Below are 23,184 nucleotides of genomic sequence, written 5' to 3'. Positions count from 1 at the left end.
TGAGAGTCTCCAATCAATTAATGTTTCTAGGATGTGGGAGGAAACTGGAGTTCCCGGAGAAAACCCACACAGGCACAGGGAGAACATGCAAGCTACACACAGGTGGGGCCGGGACACTGCCGCAACTAATAATAATAAATCATATTGTCTCTATGTTGCCTGATAAATGTGAAATCTGAATTTATGACTTTCAGACATTTTTTTTGCGTTGAGGCATGAAGTCACGTCATTTGAATTTCTCTATTATAATCATTATTTATCTAACATCACTCGTGATGCGTTCTGCCTACTTCACCACCCCTGAGCAAGCTCTGTGTCAGGGTCGGGCCTTCGTGATATTGAAGGCCAGGCAAAATGTGGAGGAGTCAAGTGTAGGCAAGATGGGGGGGAAAGGCAGGACTGCAGGAATTTCAAAAAAGGGTATTTAATTTCAATAACAAAGAATGCAAATTGACAAGGCAAATTGACAAAGTCCAAAATCCCAATTCAAAGTAACAAAGAAACATAGAAACCAAACTACTGATTCCAAAGAAAAAGGACAGGATATGACAATTGACAATATTTGACACATGACAGTGTGACCAAATAATCAGACAAGACATGAACATGTGACACAGGGAAACTTGACAAAAGCAATAATGTAACAATACATAATCAGAACAAGTCAACAAAATCACGCACCATGACAAGCTGTCAACGTAAGAAACGTGAGCTCTCACAAGTGCTTTTTCTACACAGAGGGTGTACTGCTCTTTGACTATCACTAAACTACAGTATTTGAGTGCATTTGTTATGGTGCTTCCCAATCAAGTGATGTGTATATTCCCATATTGCATGTTGAAATTGTGCATATTCCCAAATTCGATAAACGGTGAAAGGAAATCTTACTTGTCAAATGTTGTGTTGCACGTTTGTTCAGTTTAACTATGTTGAAGTAGTGTTAGAAGAAGTTCCAGATCTTGCAAATACAGTGTAAAGAGAGACAAAGGCCACAGGCTACAACTGATATCGGGAACCGGTTGATCTGTAACTGTCATGGGCTGTTTTAGTTTTAGATTGTTTAGTTTTGTTTCATTTTTTCACATGTCCCATTTTGTTTATGTCTTGTGTGCTCATTTAGTTATTGTGACCACGTATTTTCGTCAAACCTCTACCTTGTGTCAACAGAGCAGCTCCCTCCAGCCACTCATGTTTTGTCCTGGTGTTCCTCAAATGAGTTCAAGTCCAGGACTTCTAAGGCACAGAATGTTTTCTGACAAGTATTGAGCCATTACTTGAGATGTTGCACTTATAACTTTTAATCACCCCCTCCAATGGCTGAATCTTCTCTTTTAGCGATAAACAAAAATGAACAACCATAAACGAATCATATTGCTGAATTTATTTTTGTTTTTGAGACATACCCGATTCTAGTTTATTTGAGATGTTACTTCTTCATCTATGAATGCAACATATCATGTGTGATGTAACATGTACTACGGATCCTTTGCTTTCCTCTTCTGGTTGCCTGGTGTTACTACACCGCAATAAAACAAGCAAAACCACCCAAGTCAGAATTTTAATAATTGGGCTGTGCAACCATTGCGTGAAGACTAGGACAAATAGTTTTTAAGACAAATATTAATTAATTAATTAATGTATTTATTTATTCACTTACTTATTTATCTATCTGCTGAGAGCCATTACTTTGATTTTACTGATGCTATAAAAAATGTATGAGAGCTTGAGGGTTTTGTGAAAACTTCATAATACAATACTCAATTTAACACCGGGTAATAATAAAAATGACATATTTTCAATGTACTTGCAGTGTTTTAGTTCTACAAATTTGTTACATTGACAAATACACGGCCGGAGCTCGGAAAAAACATTGACGGAGATGATATGTTAGATGATATATTTCTGACTACACGTCTCGTATAAATGAATGAGACGTTCTCCGCTAACATAACACCGCTACGTGTGAATGATTGAATGAAATCAGAAGCATGGCGTCTCTCTCAGTTAAGAATGTATTGTATTTACAATCTATATTATATCGTTGATTTGAATGAAATCAGAAGCATGGAGTCTGTCTCAGTTCAGAATGTATTGTATTGTATTTGCCATTTTTACTGTTTGTCTTACGTCAGCGCACGTGGCGCGACGTTACTTCAGGAGGCGTGGTTAAGTGCCTTGTACGGAGGGGTCAATTGCGCAACTTTGTGCATGGATGACGCGCTCTCCGCTCACTTTTTTCCCCCCATATAGACATTGAAATGAATACTGTTATATGTATTTTTCATTACAATATCTATTTTAGAATGTTTATAGGGATGACACCCGGGCTTTAAATTCCTATTTTGAAAAAGTTACTGATGTAAAATTTTAGATATTCATAGTTGAAGTCAACAATCATCGACAGAACTGAGGATGGTGGCCCCCTGAAATTGTCTTTTTTTTAACAGTAAAAACAAAAGTACATCATGGTTCTAGAATTATACCGCATAAATCTCTGGTTTATTGAATAATATAATTGGTGTCTCTCTAGTGGCATTACCAGTCAAGACATCTTGGGTTAAATAAAAGTATTTTTTTAAGAAGCAAAAAAAAAAACTGCAAACACTAAGACTATGCTCACGCTGCACATCAATTCCTTTTTTTTTTTTTTTTTTTGCTGAGTTTGATGAATCTGATTTTTTTCATGTCACCGTGAACAGTACAATTCTGTTTTCATACCCGACCCATATAAACAGTAGATAAACTAGTGCAGTCAGGACACTTGGGTTGCATTATTCTCACCTATTTGTCATCAAAGCCAACCAATTTCATAATTGTTTGTTAAAATAGGCACACCACAAAAGCAATGGGGGACAAATGAGCAGAAAACAGTGATGATAAGCAACTGAAACTGTAAATAGAGGAAAATGGCCGAAGTTTCATCAAAAATGTGACATTACGAAACCTATGTAAAGAGACTATAGTTATGTGACACGGCGCCGCATGAATTTGTGTTGATTCTCATGGAAAATGTCATATTAAGTAATGGGAGAGAAATCATATATAGCCAAAAACTGTAATTAGAATCTCCAGGAAACATTGCAAATCATAAAACTTAAATTTCTGACACTTAACAATAAAGACATCTGGGGATTAAAAATTAGAAAACAGGTTAGAGTATTGTTTCTGAGAAACAATTAGGACCTTTTCATAATTAAGAACTGCCAATCATACAAATGTGCAAATCAGTCAAATTAATGGAAAGTATTCAAAGGAAATTCAGAGGGCCATGATTTTACAGTTATTTATATATTACATGTAACAAAGAGACTCCCAAGAACGAATCCATTGTTTTATATTTAATTTCCAAAAGATAATAACCCAAATTTCTTACTCTTCAAATATTTATTTATTGTAGGACTATATTGCTGAGCTTTTTTCAGCCATTCTTTCTTCCGTTGCATCTATGTTTTGTTTGAGAGGAGCCAGATAGGTTTCAGTTAACGATGCCCCTGCTGTCAATTCCTACCACAAACATTTTTTATTTAGACCAATAAAACAAACACACCTTCGACAAGAATCAGGGGGAAAGGAAGTTTGAATAAAGTTCATCAGAGTTTCTCACAGGAGCCTTTGAGCACCAGCGGACGTGGATCATCACCCTCGGACATTCTTTTCAAACAAAATCCCACTCAACCACTTCTCTGTTCATTTTTCCATTTATTCTTATTCGTATTTCTTTATGATCACCAATCATATTGTTTTAAAAGAGATCTGAAAGTTATTCAAATTCCTCGGAATATGACTGCTGTTAGGATGCAGATTGTTAACCAATTTAACGTTTCCTTATGTAAGTATTGATCCAAATGTAGCCGTTTATTTTATTCTCTGTAGCATGTGCTCTAATGTTTTCTTTTAATGGTATCTGAATAATATAATTACTCTGTGCATAATGCCACAGCAAACTGCAAAGCAAATACGAAAAACTACTTAAACCCTTTGAAGCGGTTGGAATTTTATTTAAATGATGAATATTTGTCAAACAAATGTTGACTACAAAAAAAAAACATCTGTCGTGTTACTATGATCCCGACTCCGTGTGTCTGCTGAGAAAAACAAACTTGTTTATCAAGAAAATTCAGCTGTGAATTGTCTGCTTGTAATAACCCAGTTCAACCATGTGATGTCCCAGTAGAATAGCATACAGTTGATTTTTTTCCTCCACCCGCTTTATGGGTCCTGCTGTAACTGTCACAGAAAATCATTTTTATCGCTCTTTACTTTGCATGACGTAAATCACTTCCTAAATCTGGTTTTAACAGTTAAAACAAATTCACACTCTTGAAAATGTCATTGAAGATCATGTTTTCATGTTGATGTGTTGTTTTTAACCACACAGGTACTTGTGGGCCATTGGTAAAAATGTATGGAAAAGATGGAAGAAACGATTTTTTGTTCTAGTTCAGGTAAGAACATTTACCCTGACCCCCCACATACCTCACCCCAAGCCATGTTTCCCATTTTATAACATAAATCAATACTAAAAATATGGAAATATGTGTTGTTATCCTGAACACTAGAATATAATTACATTTACTTTATTAGTTTACTATAAAATTCACATATAAAATTCACATATGTGTACAATTGACAATTTAATGATTCAAATTGATCATTTTGTAAATAATATCAAATCAGACAATATACAACTTTTTTTTCTATCTTACGAATTACCTTTAAAAAAAAAATTATAGTTAAGCCTTCTAACCAAGCAAATGAATAAGGTCTGGGGTTAATGAATTATGTTTTTGGGTACCTGATAATAGACAGTGGAGAAGGGGAAGCATTACACTCGTCGTTGTTGTCGATGGGGCAGGGCAGAAGGGAGATGCAGGCAAGCTGTCGACTCTCGGCTGTCACAGAAATGGTGGAGAAGCCAAGCAGGCTTTTTGTCGGGAGTTTGAGGGCCGAACAGGCTAGTAGCAGCCATTTCCTGGTGACTGCATCAGGACATGGGCAAAATGCAGGCGTGTGAGATGGGGTGGGGGTTTGCTTGTCTCTTGTGCGTTGGAGAGAATTTGTCTCAGAGCTACATGTTGACAGGGGATTGACAAAGTCGAATGAACACAAGCTGGCCTAACACTTGGAGCTAGAAAAGCCTGAGCACCGCCAACTTGAAGCCTCTTGGTTGCTTCTAGTGAAATATATTGCAACTGACAAATACCGGTCAATTGACAATGCACTGCAATGCACTATGACAAGTATGACCATGTGCACATACGGGGGGAGGGGAGAGATGCGCTTTTAACTGCTTTTTGATTTAATTTGCACTTCAACATGTGCATGGCTGTGTTTAGTGTGGACGTCAGGCAATTGTAGGAATTATAAAGGATAAACAGCAATTCTCAATCTGAGTCTTAATTCACCAATTTTCGGAAAATTTGAGGAAATCAGAGTGCCTGAAGTAACCTCATGCAACCAAATTGCACATAGGAATGCCTGAACTGGGACTCAACCTACTAAATAGCATTTAGATAATAAAGAATCTGTCCACAATATGCATATATTACAATATTAGCATTTTGTTGTCACACAGCCTTTTATGTGTTATACTTAAATTGAGAAAGCATCCTTTGGGCAAAAAATAATAATAATGAAACTACAATATGTGCTTGTGTCAAAAAGTAAAAAAAAAAAAACTGACTAAATGTGCTACCTGCTCAGCAACTGATCTGTAATTGTACCCTCAAATATTTTACAGGTATTTGTCACATGTGCCTACACTGAGGCATATTCAAAACATTTGAAAATATTGTTCACACCACATTCACAAGTATAAGCAGGTACTGTGTGTCCAGTCATTTGATTAAGTTTTGACCAGTACAAAATATATATCCAGTAAAACCACATACTGTATTTTGTAGCATTCTTAAGTTATCGATTAGTAGACATGAGTCAAGAGGGCTGCAACTGTATCCATCCATCCATCCATTTTCTTAGCCGCTTATCTTCACAAGGGTCATAAAGAGTGCTGGAGCCTATCCCAGTTGTCAACGGACAGGAGGCAGGGTACACCCTGAACTGGTTGCCAGCCAATCACAGGGCACATCGAGACATACAGCTGCACTCACAATCGCACCTTGGGGCAATTTAGTGTGTCCAATTAATGTTGCATGTTTTTGGAATGTGGGAAGAAACCGGAGTGCCCGGAGAAAACCCATGCAGTACCGGGGAGAACATGCAAACTCCACACAGGCAGGTTCGGGATTTAACCCGGGACCTCATACCTGTGAGGCCAACTCTTTCCAGCCGAGCCACCATGCCACCAATAAATAATTTAAAAAAGTTAAATACTATGAACTGCCATGAAAATAATTTAAATATCTTTACAAACTGTGAGAGAAGATATTTTGATTCCTAATTCAAAATTACTGTGACCAAAACGCTCCATAATTTTTTTTTTTTTTTACAAACAAATTATCAATCAAAAACAGCAATGACCTCAGCTCTGTGTTGAAATTACACAAGTTGATCATTTGATTTTATGCATTCTGTCCTGATTCTTCATATTTATTGCTGTCCTTCCACCTCCCCGTCCTCCTCCTCCGCCTCCTCATCCTCCTTTCTACACTTCTCTTAATGAGCACACGGTTGAGTGTCCCTCCTCAGATCATTCAGACAGATTACAGATACAAATAAAGCTTTGCGTGACACTGGTCTGAAAGTCCTGGCACGTATGTCCACATGCTTTCTTACCTATATTGAAAACACAGTACATGATTATCATTCACAAATTATGTGTGGTTGTTTTTTGTAGAATTTCGCTTAAAACTCTTTCTTACACACATTTCAATTAAAAAATGTTTCATCAATTGCTATTAGCTTGCGAACACTCAACGTAAACAGGAAAATACTTTTATTGCGTATTTTGCGATGCTACAGTTAAGACATTCATCCTTCATATTCATCATTATTATTTTTTTCTTTACATAGACTTCCCTAAAATACACTTGGGTATGGGAGATGTTATGATTAGTGGCATATTATAGTGATATATAATAAAAGAATATAATAATTTTGCTGTATAATTCTCCCCAATTTCATTGTATTTGTCCTTACAATGACAACGTTTTTCTATTCTATTCAATTCTATTCTATTCTATCAAATCCAGAAATAATCACAACGATTTAACCAGTTTAACAGAAAAAAAAGTATACTAGTTCCACACATTTTTGGGGGGAGAGCAGGACTTTTTATTTTTTTTATTGCTTCACATATTTTTAAACATTTCTTTTAGTCCCCTTTGCATTTTAGATTTTGCGTTTTAAAAGTTCTTAACAACACAATTGAACAAACAAATGAACTTGGATATTCACTTCTCTTTTTCAACAATGATTAAGATAAATGATGGTCTATTTACTTTTCTCTTGCCTGTACTGAGTGAAAGATGAGAGTTCAATAGAAGCAGAACCCTGCAGAGAAAGGCAGTGGGAAACAGGAATGGTGTTTTGGGGTGGTCTGTGGTGGCTGTAATTTAGTCTCAGATTTGCCTTTGTGGTTTCCTAAAGGCCAGGGAACTGCTGTACAGTCCCTTCATCCTTTACTTTGCCTCAGGTCTCATCAGTGTTGCCGTTTGGAATCTCACTTGTCACACATACACACCCACTCCCAGAATGGGGGTCCAGTTTAAGTGAGGGCTGCCACATGCAGCAACAGAGGTGGCGACAGAGGGTTATTGGCCAGGCCTGTTGATTTGTGACGACAGGCCAGTATGACTGGCAGCAACTGTAGCAGCGGTGTCACTCCACTTCCAATTACTAGCATAGAATATGGCCATCATGTTAAATTTCAAAGTACAGTATGCCCTTGCCCATTTGCGGGCCTGCATACTCTCTGATTTTGCTCCCATTTTTTTTTTCCATAATGTACCATATTTTCACGACCATAAAGTGCACTTAAAAGTCTTACATTTTTAAACGTGTTATTGTGTGGGGGCATGGAAGCTTCTTCTGCTTAAATATGTAAAACAGCAATTGTTCCTCACTGCCTTGTGAGCACAAGGGGTAGTATAAATGCTTGCTAACATGTATGCTAGTTTACATGTGTGCTATGTATGTAACCAACGTGTTTGGTCGTAGTTTATAAAAATTGTCACTCAACAAACTTTTACAGATTGTGCAACTTGGTGTACACATTAGATGTGCCGTATTGTAAGGCACTCCATCCATTTTGGAGAAAATTTAAGACTAAGTGTGCATTATGGTTGTGAAAATACAGTACATATAATACATAGGCGTTTTAAAACTGCATCAATTATTCTTGAGTTTTTGGCATTCGCGGGGTTAGGGAAAAAGGAATGTAACCCCTGCGAATAATGAGGGAACACCGTATATCCAATGCATTTTTCAGTACTGGCCTTGTGCAAAATCATTTTACATCTTGAGCATTTATTGATATTAAATAGAAAAGGACGGGGGGTGAACTGATACCAACAACAAAACATCCCTCATGGGACAAGATTGGAAAATAAGCCTCAAAAAGCAATTTCACAAAACAAAACATTATTTTCACTGTCCTTTTATTTGTATTATTTGTTTGTTTGTTTGTTTGTTTTTCTTGAATGAAATATAACTAATCAATTTTTTAATTGTTGACTGTTTGAGTGCTGCTGTTGATTTGAAAGTTATCTGGAAGTAGAAGAGATTAAGAAATGATCATTTTCATGACATTACAACAAGCCAAAAGAAGGTCTAGTGTACTATTCAATGCATGTAATTGGACCAAAATTACAAAGAAACGAACTATATAGCAGATATATAAGATTGCTAGAAATGTATCTACTTCTTTGTAGTTTAAAAAAAATGGTGGCATGGTGATGACTGGTGAGGACATCTGTCTCACAGTCTAGAGGACCGGGTTTCAAATCTTGCCTTCACCTCCCTATGTGGAGTTTACATGTTCACTCTGTGCCTGCATGAGTTTTCTCCAGGTGCTTCCGTTTCCTCCCACATCCCAAAAACATTTGTTGTAGGTTGAGTGAAAACGCTGCATTGCCTGCTGGTGTGAATGTGAGTGGTTGTTTGTTTACTGTAATTTCTCCAAAATAATGCACAGATTTTTCCGAAAATATTTTCAAAAAGTGAATAGAGCCCATGATATTGAGGTATGGATGAAAAACACAAAATACAATCACATTGTATAGTCGTATACAGGTACATAGGGTGGTTAAAAAAAAGGTTCACGTACATTTCGATATGATATTCGATGTCTTATGCTACACATTTATATATATATATATTTTTCAATGTGAAAACTCGTATCAGTGCCTACCATAGAGGCAGTTGCAACAACTGAACAGATCGGTGTTGCTAAAGTCACCAAACGCGAACGTAGATCAACCACTGAACCTGGACACGCTTCGACAAGCTCAGCCCCCCCAGTAGAAAGTACCAAAACTGCGAAGAGCTTTTGTCAAAAGACAAGTTGCAAAGGTATGTTGGTCATGTTTTATTTCCTGAAAACTTTTAACACTGTTGACATGGTTGAACGAAATAACCACATTGGTCTTGGCAAAAAATATTTGAGTACCGCAAAATGTTTGACCATTCTCAACTAGGAAAACAAGATAATATTGTGTACAACGGGAACACGGTGGGGCTGCTGGAAAGTGTTGGCCTCACAATGCTGAGGACCCGCGTTCAATCCCAGCCCTCCCTGTGTGGAGTTTGCATGTTCTCCCTGTGCCTGCGCGGGTTTTCTCCAGGCACTCCGCTGTCCTCCCACATCCCAAAAACATGCAACATTAATTGGACACTCTAAATAACCCCTCGGTGTGATTGTGAGTGCCACTGTTTGTCTCTATGTGCCCTGCAATTGACTGGCAACCAGTTCAGGGTGAACCCTGCCTCTTGCCCATTGACTGCTGGGATAGGCTCCAGCACCTTCTTTAATCATGACAGCCTTGTTGCCAGCGTTTTTAAGGCGAAGAGGGACAACTTTGGACGGCCCAGTGTTGACCAAGACTCTGGCAATGAGAACTTTGTCCTTCTCAACAAAACCTTTGGTAGAGCTCAGCATCATGTCTCCTTGGGCTGCCACACGCTTGTGTACATTGCCTTTCACAATATACTCTTGCCCCGGTTCCACGGCAACAGTCTTGGTTATCCTCACCGCAAGTGATTTTGGGGTGGCCTCTGTTCGCCAATGTTCAACAAAAAGAATGGTCCGGTGTCTGCCGAAGTCAAGGTGAGTCTCAGTTTGAGTGAGGAAGGGATGCCCGAGCAATACTTCATTGCCCGTTAGATCTGCTACTATAAAAACAATGATAACTTGCCGATTACAGAGATTGACAGGAATGTGGGCTTCACCGAGCACAGGCACCTCCCCCTGTCCCACACCCATCAAGGTCTCAACAGTCGAAAGCTGCAGGGGAACCCTTATGTCTGGGTGGATAGCCTCGTAGTAATGTAGAGATAGCACACTCCTTCGGGTACCGCTGTCCAACACTGCACATACTCCCAGCTCATAGATTTGCACAGCTATTCACATTTCTCTGTCCTAGGAATTGAGTTGGAGCACTGTTGATTCAGGACTCTTGCAAGGGGTACTCCTCAATTGTGATGTCCTGGTGATGCGTTGAGAGGAAAGACCCTGCTTCTGGATGTGGTCCCAACCTTGACAGTTGGGGCAGCGAACTCTGGTTCAACCTTGAGGGTGTGAACGGGCCACACGGACCGCAGGAGGAATCAGCTGGAGGAGCAGTATCATCACCTTTCTCCTGTACGACAGCAGTACGTGACCGACCTTCGACAATGTGGCGGGCATCCTGCCGCATGTCCTTGGTGACATATGACGCAGCCCTTTTGGTGGTCTCATGGCAGCGGGCTATTTCATAGGCTTGGGCAAGTGTCATTGGACGCCTTTCTAACAGCTTCTGAACCACATCCGCATTTCCTAGCCCGTTCATAAACACTTCGACAGCTATGGAGTCTTGCTCGCTCTCTGTCCTATTACCGTAAGCCACGGTAATAGGACATAAATGTCATCCCGGAATGTATGCAAGGCTTCTCCAGGTCTACACACCGTTTGCCTAAGTTCCACAGCAACTGCAGCTGCAGGGTCAGAAGATGGGCCATATGCAGTTTCCAGCTTGTCCACTAAGCGGTGGTAGTCCCACTTAGATGAGCAAGGATTGCAGTGGAGGATGGCTCCCACAGCTCTAACTAAGCAGAACGTCAGTTGTGTAGTCATGGTCTTTACAGACTAATGATTGGCCTCTGCACAACATTCGAAGGAGTGCAGGAATTCCCTCCATGGTGTGGTGCCGTCATATTGGCATGGTCGCAACATGGGGATCCTTTCCCTCGGCTCATCTTCCTCTTCAGTGTCAGAGAGGGGTTGGCAAGGCGAACAGTGCCTCGTGGGTAGCTTTGAGCGGAGCTGTGTGCAAAGAAGAGTTTGCTGAATGTCCCCAGCTGCCCCTGGATTACACCCCTCTGGCTTAAAAAAAAAAATCGTTGTGCTATGCCCAAGACATCCCATATTCTCAGAGGAGAATCGGTTCAAATTTTTTATTTCCATTAGCTGGGTAGGGGCTGAGCAACTGTGTAGTGCTTCCTGCTTCGTGACGTGGCCCAGGCTTCTGCCCTCCCCATCAGGTGGGGGATCACGAAGGCTATCCGGGAGTGGCCAGTGGGAAAGACGGAGGACTGTAACTCAAAGACGTGATCACATTGGGCGAAAAAGGGCTTAATATTACCCGAGTCACTGGAGAACCTCTCAGGCCAGGAGAGTGGCGAACATACAGTCCGCTGGGACCGCTAGGGCCATGACAGTCTTTCATGATTAAGCAGCATAATTATACAGTTCATTTTCTGTGATTCAACTGTACAATGATTTTCATCCATCTATCCATTCATTATCCAAGCCACTTATCCTCACAAGGGGCACGGGAGAGCAGGAGCCTATCCCAGCTAACTTCAGGCGAAAGGCAGACTACACCCTGAACTGGTTGCCAGTCAGTCGCAGGGCAGATATTGACACCATCACTGAGCAGGAATCAATCCCATGCTGCCCGCACCAAAGTCAGCCGTGTGTACCGCTACAGCATCGGTGACCATTATTTTCGTATGAAAATACTATATAATAGGTGGAACGCCGGATGACTGGTTAGCCCCACAGTTCTGACAACCCAAGTTTAAATCCACGCGAGCCTGTGTTTGCATGTTCTCCCCGTGCCTGTGTGAGTCTTCTCCGTTACTCCAATTTTGTCCCACATCCTAAAATCATGCATGGTAAGTTAATTGAATACTCGAAATTGCCCGTAGGTATTAATGTGAGTGTGAATGGTTGTATGTCTTTATGTGCCCCAGAATCGGCTAGCAGCCAGTTCTGGGTGTACTGCGCCTCTTGCCCGAAGATAGCTGGAATAGGCTCCATCATGCACACAACCCTAGTGAGGACAAGAAGTATATAAAATGAATTAATGAATACAATATAATATATATTCTGTACATACGTCTTTAAAAAAACACTTGATGCTTTAAATTTTGTTGATGAACATCAAATTAGATTAAGCATTTCTTGTTTTAGGACAATTAGGTTTGCACCATTTGTTTTCTAAATAAATGCCACAATAGTGAGAGAGACATTATTTTTAGACTAATATGTATACAGTATAAAATCAATCGTCAAATTCCAATATTTTTTGGCACGGCTGTAATACATTATATCTATCATTATCATTACTTTTTTAAGTTGAAGAACTATTCTGTGTTCCCCCCTTCCCCCTTAATAACCTTTCTAAGAAAAAAAATCATAAAGGGGTATCTAGGCATTTGCCCTTTCATTCAATGAGTAGACGCTAATCAGTGTCCTCTTTTTTCCCCTCACTGCAGGTGAGTCAGTACACATTTGCGATGTGCAGCTACAGAGAAAAGAAGGCAGAGCCAGTAGAGTTGCTCCAACTGGATGGCTACACTGTGGACTACACTGACCCTCAACCAGGTGACACACAGTGAAACAAAAATATTAACATCTGTGAATTTATTCTTTCTATGATTAAACCTACAACTCACACATACACCAGAACATAAGATGGTGACAAGACTGGAGATATTCACACAAATGGCACAAATGTATATATTAGCTAAAGATTAATGGCTACTGTGCTTTTGCATGTACGTATAGGTGGAAATGATGAAAATGGATCACCCAGTATAATAGATGACTAAAATAGCTGATAGAGGATTGGTGTGACAGTGAGACTTGAGTTCTGAGCACAATCTACAGTCTAATAATAAAAGAATATAGGCAACACGGTGGTGCAGCTGTAGAGCGTTCGCCTCACAGTTCTGAGGAGCGGGATTAAAATCCTGGCCGCACCTGTGTGGACTTGGCATGTTCTCCCCATGCCTGCGTGGGTTTTCTACAGCCACTCTGGTTTCCTCCCACATCCTAAAAGTATGCATTAACAGGTGACTCTAAATTGCCCTTACTTGTGATTTTGAGTGTGACCGTTGTCTGTCTCCATGTGCCCTGTGATTGGCTGGCAACCAGTTCAGTGTATACCCTGCCTCCTGCAGGTTGACAGCTGGGATAGTCTCCAGCACGTCCGTGACCCTTGTGAGGATAAGTGGCTAGGAAAATGGATGGATGGATATGAATATATTATTAGCAAAAACTACAAAAGCAAATATTGATATAAATGTGGTGAACATTAAACAACATGTTCTGAGCAGAGTGCTTCTCTTCAATTATCTTTTGTTATTTTGTGTATTTTCCACATGTACAGAAGTACTTCACACTTTGATACTTTAACACACTTAACCAATAATATATGTGTCCTCCAGGCCATGATGGTGGTCGGACTTTCTTTAATGCTGTGAAAGAGGGCGACACTGTAATCTATGCCAGTGACGATGAGCAGGACCGGATTCTATGGGTACAGGCAATGTACCGAGCGACCGGGCAGTCTCACAAGCCAATTCCCCCCACCCAGGTCCAAAAACTGAACTCTCGAGGGGGTACAACACCACAGCTTGATGCACCAATATCTCAGTTCTGTAAGTGTCTCTCTCTCTCTCTCTCTCTCTCTCTCTCTCTCTCTCTCTCTCTCTAGCTAGAATTCTGACCCTGAAAGACCTGTTAGTGCGCCTTTAAAAGTCCACCTACACTCCATGTATTATCCTGAATCAGATGCACCTGTGTGAGGTCGTTAGCTGGATAAAGTCCACCCCATACAATCAGTAAGATTCAAACTTGTAACATGGCCAAGACCAAAGAGCTGTCCAAAGACACCAGAGACAAATTTGTACAACTCCAGATGGCTGGAAAGAGCTACAGAAAAATTGCCAAGTAGCTTGGTGAAAAAAGGTCCACTGTTGGAGCAAGCATTAGAAAATAGAAGATACTAAACATGACTGTCGTGTTATTAAATAACATAGACGTGAGTCAATAACTCAAACAATACTGTAGCTAACTAAACATTTACGTACATTACAAAAAACATAGGATGAATCACATCACAATTCAACATTTTTTTTGTGAGTTCCTGCATTGTCTCTCTCTCTAAACAAAATCATAAATCCAACCTGGCATCCTTACAGCCCTCCGAGACCTAGTTCTGAGAGTAGGAGTAGATTGTGGCTCTGGAAGGTTCTGCGACGGTGGTTCCTCTGTCAGTAGATCTGAACTGCCCCTCTGGGAAGGCTCCACCGGAGTGGGGCAACATTGTTCTGGCGAGGCTCTCATGGACGTGAGATGACAACGGTTCCATCTCATGGTTCCGTGGGGTCCATGCAGTAGATACGAACGTGGGGTGGAGTGACTACTGATGATGGCCCCTGTTGTTTCTTGATCCTTGATCCACACCTCCTGGCATGGCTCCAGTGCCGTGAGGTTCCGTGCACTATGCAGCTGGTTATAGCATTGCGCATCTTTCACTCGCTTCTCACTTTCCTTCAACCGAACAGCTTCAAGATTTGGAATAGCTGGACTCATCAAGGCGGGAAGGACGGGCACTGTCATCCAAAGCCTCCTTGCCATGAGAAGCTGAGCTGGACTATACCCATTCTCGAAAGGGGTATTTCTGTAAGCGAGTAAGGCCAGGTAAGGGTCGTCTACTTTCTTCAAGAGACCATTCACGGTCTGAACCGCTCGTTCAGCCTCTGCATTGCCTTGTGGGTATCTTGGGCTGCTGATGACATCCCGGGACCCATAGGACTTTGCAAACTCTGAGAAAGCCACTCCTGAAAACTGTGGCCCCCCATCCGAAACGGGAATGTCTGTTATCCCGTTACATGCATAGATTGATTTAAGATGGTGGATCACATCATTTGACCTTGTGGATGTCAGTAGAGCTATTTACACATACCTTGACATATAGTCCACAACCAGCAGTTAGGTCTTACTCCCGAGAACAAACAAATCCGCTCCCAGCTTCTCCCATGGTCAGCCTGGCATCATTGGCTCTTTGTGGTTTTCACTCTCCTTGCAACATGTTCGGCAATTCAGAACCAACTCATTCAGTTGCTGGCACAGCACAGGCCATCACACTGACTATTGTGACCTCGGTCTGCATTTCATCACACCTTGGTGACCTTCGTGTAATTTGGCAAGGACATTATTTCTCATGGCTGAGGGAATGACAAGTCTCTGTCCCTTCAGCAAGACACCATTCTAGACTGTGAGGAATGCCTGCTCTGCCCAATATACCTTGAGTCCTGGCTCTTTGGGCCTGTTGAGAGGCCAGCCATCTGCGCACAGCTACATCACACGTGCACACACACTGTCGCTCCTCTGCTGCTCCCACAGCTCTTCCAGGTAGTCGATGCTCGCCGGCAGGTGCTCCATCACCATGTCCACATAGATGTTGGTATCTTCGAACAGCTCATGACAGTGTGTCAGCTGTCCACAGGCACTACCCTGGCACATGAGTGATGGAGTAAGAATAGCCCATGAGTCGCATCTTGAAGCGTTGGATCCGAGGAAGTAGAGCATCCAATGGTTGTGTACCCAGGAGACTTAGGAGGGGAAGTTGCAAAACCTTCTACAAGCCCACGTCAGTCCCAGAGCTTCCTTCTCCACTTGCGCATATCTAAGCTCTGAAGGTGTGAGAGCCCGAGACATGTAAACCACTGGTCCGCTCGCTGAATCTTTTCCAGTGTTGCATGTAAGTGGATCTCATGCTCTTCCTGCGACCGGCCCCACACCAGAACATAGTCCATGTGGCAGACAACATCCTCAAGCCTGTCAGTGACCTCCATCACCATGCGGTTCTGAAAGTGTTCTGGGGCTGAAGCAATTCCAAAAGGCAGCCTATTGACGTAATTGCACCCAAAGGGCAAAATGAAAGTTGTAAGTTTCGCTGACTACCACGATTCCCACTCACCATTCCGTAGGCTCCTTAATTCTACAAATAACTCAGAGTTGTTCCATGCAGGACAGTTCTTGCTTGACTTTGTCCATCAGCGGCAATGGAATCATTCTTGGTGTTTTTAAAGAGAATTTTACAGCTCCCAGTTTCAGCTTGATAGCGTAAGGCTGACATACTTCTCCAAGCCAGGTGCATCATTTTGGGTAATTCTCCTTTAATGCCTCCACAGTGACATTTTCTAAGCGTGCCAGCAGCGCCAGCATACAGCTCACAGATCTTCCCAGCAAGGCAGTATGCACATGGCGAGCAACGTAAACGTTCTCCACCTCTTTCCTCTTACCTTTCCTCAGCAGCAGCCTGGCGACGCCCACCACCTCAAGCGGACTACTTCCTGGTCCAAGCAGTGAATTTGTTGCCTTCTTGAGTGTGGGTGGATTGTCACTGTATATTCTGTGTGCAGCTAGACTGTGACATCGGCACCTGTCTCAATTTTGAACTTGACACTGCGTGTATTAATGTCAATTTTGACGATCCAAGGGTCTCCATCTGTCGTGACACTGCCAAGGAACACTTCCTCCTTAACCTGCTCCTCGTCAACCTCTTGCACAGATTTGGACTTGCACACACGTCTAATGTCCCCTCCTTCTACATGCATGACACTTCTTATCATTAACAGGACAGTCACGAATGCGATGAGAAGGAGAGCTGCCACATTTTTGACACCATGACTGCGCGCCTCTTGCGTTGTTTTGTTGCTGAGCACTGTGTGACTTATTTGTTTGGTTGTTTGCATAGTGAGGTTTGTGTTTAACTTACCTGGAGGTGCTGTTGAACACTCTGTCAATAGATCTTGTATTACTTGCCTGGGAACTGTTTTCCCCACACAGACAAGACTGCTGTTTCTTCACCTCCTCACTCTGCTGTGCCATTCATATGGGTTTATCCAAAGTTAGATCTGCATCCAACTGCAGGCGTTCAGACAACCCCTTGTCCAGCATGCCGACCACATTTCTTTCTCTGATCAGTTCCTAGTGCAACACCCCGTAGTTACAATGCTCTGCCAAGGCATAAAGTGGAGTGACGAACGAATCCATACTTTCTCCTTCTCTCTGATAGCGCATGTTGAACTTGCCGCACTCATAAATGGTGTTTTTCTTCAAAACAAAAAACTTCTGGAATCCTCCTCTCACTCCTTGGTATGTGTGTCTTTGGTGGTTCAACAGGTTTAAACCAAGCAAAATGTCATCTGCCTCGTCTCCCATGCAATAAATCAATGTATTTATTTGGCTCTCCTCGGAGCTCACTTGGAGGTTACTCGCCAGGCGAACTCTTTCAAATCTCCGGATCCATTTCTCCCATTCCTCCAGCTTTGAAAAGTCGAAGGGCTCCGGCAGCTGGATGTTGAAGGTAGCGCTCAGTCCGGCGGCAATTATCGGCTGCTGTGGTGCGTTGTCCACCCGGGCGGGTGCTATGGCTCCGCCGGTCATGTTTCCTCCTTCTAAACTCATTGTTTCTCCACCGCCGTCCAAATTAAGCTCGGTTAGGTCCATGGTTTGAAATTATGCATGGCACGGAAGGTTCCCCTGTTTAAACCAGTACATGTCAAGGCCCATCTTAAGTTTGCCAATGAGCATTTGGATGATAGAGGGGAGTCATGGGAGAAAGTTTTGTGGTCAGATGAGACCAAAAAGGAACTTTTTGGTCATAATTCCACTAACAGTGTTTGGTGGAAGATGAATGATGAGTTCCATCCCAAGAACACCATCTCTACTGTAAAGCATGGTGGTGGTAGAATCATGCTTTGGGGGTGTTTTTCTGCACGTGGGACAGCACAAGTGCGCTGTATTAAGGAGAGGATGACCGCGGCCATGTAATTGTGAGATTTTGGGGAACAACTTCTTTCCCTTTGTCAGAGCATTGAAGATGGGTCGTGGCTACGTCTTTCAACATGACAATGACCCAAAGAACACAGGGAGGAAAACCAAGGAGTGGCTCCGTAAAAAGCATACCAAGGTTCTGGCATGGACTAGCCAGTCTCCAGACCTAAACCCAATAGAAAATCTTTGGAGGGAGCTGAAACTCCGCATCTCTCAGCGACAGCCCAGAAACCTGTCTGATCTAGAGAAGATCTGTATGGAGGAGTGGGCCTAAATCCCTCCTGCAGTGTGTGCAAACTTGGTCAACAACTAGGAAACATTTGACCTTTGTAATTGCAAACAAAGGCTACTGTACCAAATATTAACATTGGTTTTCCCAGCACTTCAAATACTTATTTAAAGCTGTATTACACAAATCGTTAAAAAATTATACATTGTGATTTCTGGATTTTTCTTTTTGGGTTATTTCTCTCACAGTGGACATGCACCTACGATGAAAATTTCAGACCCCTCCATGATTTTTAAGTGGGAGAACCTGCAATGTAGTTGGGTGTTCAAATACTTACTCTGGACTTCGGCCAAATACTCGGCATAAAAAAATGCCTTGGTTTTTAACCCAATTCTCAGAGTCCGATTACCCGAACAAATCTGAACCCATGTTGATTATGTCGCCGAATCAAGTAGAGCGATGCCAAATGCGCACGGGCGGTGCCGAGACAAGCCACACAGGCAATCATAGTGTGAGCTTGCACACGTGCAAGTGCTTCTCAAGATCTATTTTTTCCAGTATTTTCTTTGCCACGGGCCCAAAGAAATATATTTTGTGTGTATAGGTACGGTGGTTCAGCATTGGCCTCACAGTTCTAAGGTCCCGGGTTCAATCCCGGACCAGCCTCTGTGGAGTTTGCATGTTCTCCCCCGTGCCTGCGTGGGTTTTCTCCGGGCACTCCGGTTTCCTCCCACATTCCAAAAACATGCAACATTAATTAGACAGTCTAAATTACCCCTAGGTGTGATTGTGAATGTGGCTGTTTGTCTCGATGCTCCCTGCGATTGCCTGGCAACCAGTTCAGGGTGTACCCCGCCTCCTACCCATTGCCAGCTGGGATAGGTTTCAGCACTCCCCACGCACCTTGTGAGGATAAGTGGCAATGGATGGATGGATATATTAGAGATGCGAGTGGACTTTTGTGAAAATTCACAAAAATACAAATGCCAGCACTAGGGGAGTCCGAAATTTTTGAAAAAATGGATGGCTGCGGTGCATTCTGGCGATATCTGTAAAAAAAAAATTCAGACAAAAATTGAAAGTAAAATTTCTAAGTCCTGCCCAAAAAAAAAAAGTTCCCCAAGGGCCAAGCCCAGATTTTTTTGCCCCCCCAACCCCTTATCACTGGATGGCACATTTGTCATCAAAATATGCTTAAAATATGCCATCTTATCACAAGACAAATGAATTAAGTGAACTATTCAGTAAAAAGGCATCTAAAATTGTCCTTTTCCCCACATTATACATATTATAGTATAGATATAGTATATAAACGAAAATATATCCTAGAATTTCTACACTGTACAGCAAAACATGTTAAAGAAGTTGATCTATAGTAATTATTATTAACGTTTGAGTCTCAAAATTGTTACGTCGCATTGTACCATTACACTCGACCACATTGCTCACTATCTTAGATGTAGATCTAGTAATACTAATAGTATAATCAGTTGCCATATGTCAGGTTCACCAATCAGACATTCATTAAACAGGACAAAAAAGGAAGCAAAGACACCAGTTCAAGTCTCGCGAGGAGAGAGGAGAGGAACTATCTCGTACAATTCACTGCACTCTCTGATTATCCTCTCCTCGGCACCTCTATTTATTTAGTTTTGAGACGCCCCTTATTTACATGGATGTTACAAAAAGGAGACGACAAGCAAAACAGTTTGAAACAAGGTGTAAATGTTTGTTCATGCGTGTGTGCATGTGTGGAAGATTGCTGAATACATGTGTGGTCATTTCTTTAACAGGCAGCAGTTCTAACAGTTCTGATGATTAGATGTTTTTGTTCTTACTATCTCCTGCTAGGAGGCTGCCACGTTATCTAGGGCAGAGCAAAAGCATTTCTTTATTGGAAGCAAATGTATTATAATTATAATCACAATTATTCCTACATTTCCCCCCTGTTTATCCTACATTTGCTACCACGTTTACCAGAGCAGAGCAAAGCATTCTTCATTGCAGGCAGAGACAGTAACTGAATTGGAGCAGAGCAAAGCATTTCTTCATTGCAGGCAGAAACAGTAACTGAATTGGAGCAGAGCAAAGCATTTCTTCATTGCAGGCAGAAACAGTAACTGAATTGGAGCAGAGCAAGGCATTTCTTCATTGCAGTCAGAAGCAGTTACTTAATACTATTTAGAATTATTTCTACATTAACCTCCTGTTTATCCTACATTTGCTCAAATCCTTAAATCATCTAATTGATCACCCTTTCGGTTTACACTCGGAGGAAAATATAGCACTAATTACTTGTAATCTTCCGGATCAGAGAACAGGTCTGGAAGAGAAGTCATAACATCATCATCGTGGACAATATCACTGTCATTACCCTGTTGTGCCAATAGTGGATATATTTCTGCCAATTTTGAATTTGTTGGGGCAATAGCAGTGGTCAGAGGGACATTTCGAGTGAAGGAAGCGTGGGATCGATTCCCGCTCAGTGATGGTGTCGACATCTGCACTGCGACTGTCTGGCGACCAGTTCGGTGTGTAGTCTGCCGCTGCCCGAAGTTAGCTGGGATTGGCTTCAGCTCTCTCGCCGAATAAATGCGGAAGTGTTGCATCAGGAAAGGCATCCGGTGTAAAAAAAAAAAATCAAAAAGACAGTTACTGCCGCACCACCATGACAGTGGCACAAAAATGGCTTCACACATCAATGTTGATAAAATTATCCAATTTGTTTCTAGTCCTATCAAATTGATGCATGTGAAATTTCCTAGTGACATGCCATTGGAAAACAATGTTTTTTTTAGTTTTTCAAAAGAAGTTAATGGATACACAGAATCCCCCAACTTTTTTTTTTTTTTTTGCATTCGTTATCAATTAATAGCATTGGTATTATCTCTGGATCTGTGCAAACACACAATCTTGTGTGTTTTTTTTTTTTCCCCTTCATCATTCGTCTATCTCTCATTGTGCGGTAATTATTGGTAATTTGTATGGTCTCCCAAACAGTGTTTTGAATGGAATGAGACACTTACGTGCTTGTAATGTATGTATAGTTAGACTAAATCTATCATTGTGTCCAAATTGCCCCTACACGTGATTGTGAGTGCGGCTGTTTGTCTCCATGTGACCTGCAATTGGCTGGCAACCAGGTCAGGGTGTACCTTGCCTCCTGCCCGTTGACAGCTGGGATAGGCTACAGCCCTCTGCGCGACCCTTGTGAGGATAAGCGGCTAAGAAAGTGGATGGAGGGATGAATGGATGTGCAGCTTGAGGAAACTGACCACGTTTTGGATGCACATTCCCTTGTGGATTATGTCGCACACAGATCAAACAAGCCCTACAAAAGAAGTGGTTTTTTTTTTTTTTTGCATACAAGTTAAATCCATGGATCATGTAATGCCGTTGTACCAGGGCTACCATTCCTCCTGTTGAGACCTGAGACTTCCCATGGCTCAAGATTGCCGCCCACTTAAAAAATGTTTTTGGTAGAATTTTTTTGTATCTGTGCTGACATAATTCCCATTTTGTAATGTAATACCTTATTTTTTTCCACATTTTAGTTCTGCTGGTAAGCTTTGTTGTTGCATTTTGTTTTAACACATCATCTCAAAGTATGTCTTCATTTGTTACATGGTCAGCTAATCCCATAAAGGTTTTGCTGCTTCTTTTGCTGTTTTATCTGTAAATCCATTTCCTAATGATTCTTTGTCTGTATTTGATGTGTGTACTGCACATTTACATATGGCTATTTCTTTTGGTAATTGAACTGCTATAAGCAAATTTTGTCGTAGCTCTGCATATGTCACTGTGTTCCCTGTAGTTGTCGCTATTCCTCTATTTTTCCAGTATTGTCTGTGTAGATTGTGATACTACCGTGAATACAGCAGCATCTGGTCTCAGATTGTTTAAGACTGTCCAATAATATATTGTGTGTATAGTTCAGTCGTCCCAATCCAAATCTGGTTCTTTTTCTGTCCAATCAGGAACATTTTATACTACCAAAACAAATTGTCCCAAACTCTCCCACTCCTGTTGTAATGACGGGTGTGGTGGTGTCCATTCCTTGTGTAGTGAATTTAGTTGGTCAGTCAGTCTTGTTCCTGTCTCCACGACTGATATACCATCTGAGTACAGATAATCATGATTTTCTCTGGTGTGGGCTGTTATAAGTTGATCTTATACTACATTGTCACATGCAATGAGTCACTTCCTACGTCAGTTTGTGGTTGTTCAATCACGTCTTGAGCTGTTTGCAGCAAGAAATCTCCTGTTCTTGTGGGAGATTTGTTTGGAATATGCAAGATGTAATAATAGAGCGCTGGATTCCTATTTTGTAAGATATTTAACTGTCCTCCAAGTAATTCCTTTTTTTTCTTTTTACTTCTATTTTTCCTGTCAGAGAGGGAATTAAGCGCAGTCCTCGTTTCAGCAAGCCATCTCTTCCCAAAAAAACGTATGGGACAAATTGAAAAGTTGCATTTTGGGAGCATTACTTGTGACATTTTTGATGGGGAGATGGCTGCTCTCTTCCTCATCTGCGGCCACAATTATTAAATGTTTCGCATAAAGCTCCATAAATTTCTCCTTTCTCTGTCAGAAAGGTGTCAATTTTCTTTTTCTTATTTTGTAGCACTCTTTCTACGTGTAGTGCTTGGTTAACATATTGTTACAGGCTGCCAGTCGGTTTGTCAACCCAATGTTTTTCAATCCATTGTTTGAAAGGATTATT

The 23,184-nt window shown here is 41.5% G+C and overlaps 1 protein-coding gene and 1 long non-coding RNA gene across 10 annotated transcripts in view; one reads left to right on the top strand and one right to left on the bottom strand.

Annotated features, from left to right (window-relative positions):
- The window catches only part of LOC133506929 (calcium-dependent secretion activator 1), a 231,611-nt gene that overhangs the window by 42,801 nt on the left and 165,626 nt on the right, over positions 1-23,184 (top strand). For all 9 annotated transcript variants that reach the window (XM_061831312.1, XM_061831313.1, XM_061831310.1 and 6 more), the window contains 3 exons: positions 4,379-4,445; positions 12,877-12,985; positions 13,831-14,043. In XM_061831312.1, the coding sequence (XP_061687296.1) occupies positions 4,379-4,445; positions 12,877-12,985; positions 13,831-14,043 (389 nt within the window). The remainder of the gene's footprint in view (positions 1-4,378; positions 4,446-12,876; positions 12,986-13,830; positions 14,044-23,184) is intronic.
- LOC133506930 (uncharacterized) overlaps positions 13,491-23,184 on the bottom strand; it is a 41,572-nt gene continuing 31,878 nt past the window's right edge. Inside the window, exon 5 of the long non-coding RNA XR_009796647.1 lies at positions 13,491-13,617. This is a non-coding gene — a long non-coding RNA (uncharacterized LOC133506930). The remainder of the gene's footprint in view (positions 13,618-23,184) is intronic.

The sequence above is a fragment of the Syngnathoides biaculeatus genome, chromosome 10 (assembly GCF_019802595.1).
Source record: "Syngnathoides biaculeatus isolate LvHL_M chromosome 10, ASM1980259v1, whole genome shotgun sequence".
Lineage (NCBI taxonomy): Eukaryota > Metazoa > Chordata > Actinopteri > Syngnathiformes > Syngnathidae > Syngnathoides > Syngnathoides biaculeatus.
The sequence above is the reverse complement of the archived record's forward strand: the minus strand, read 5'-3'. Positions and strand labels throughout refer to the sequence as shown.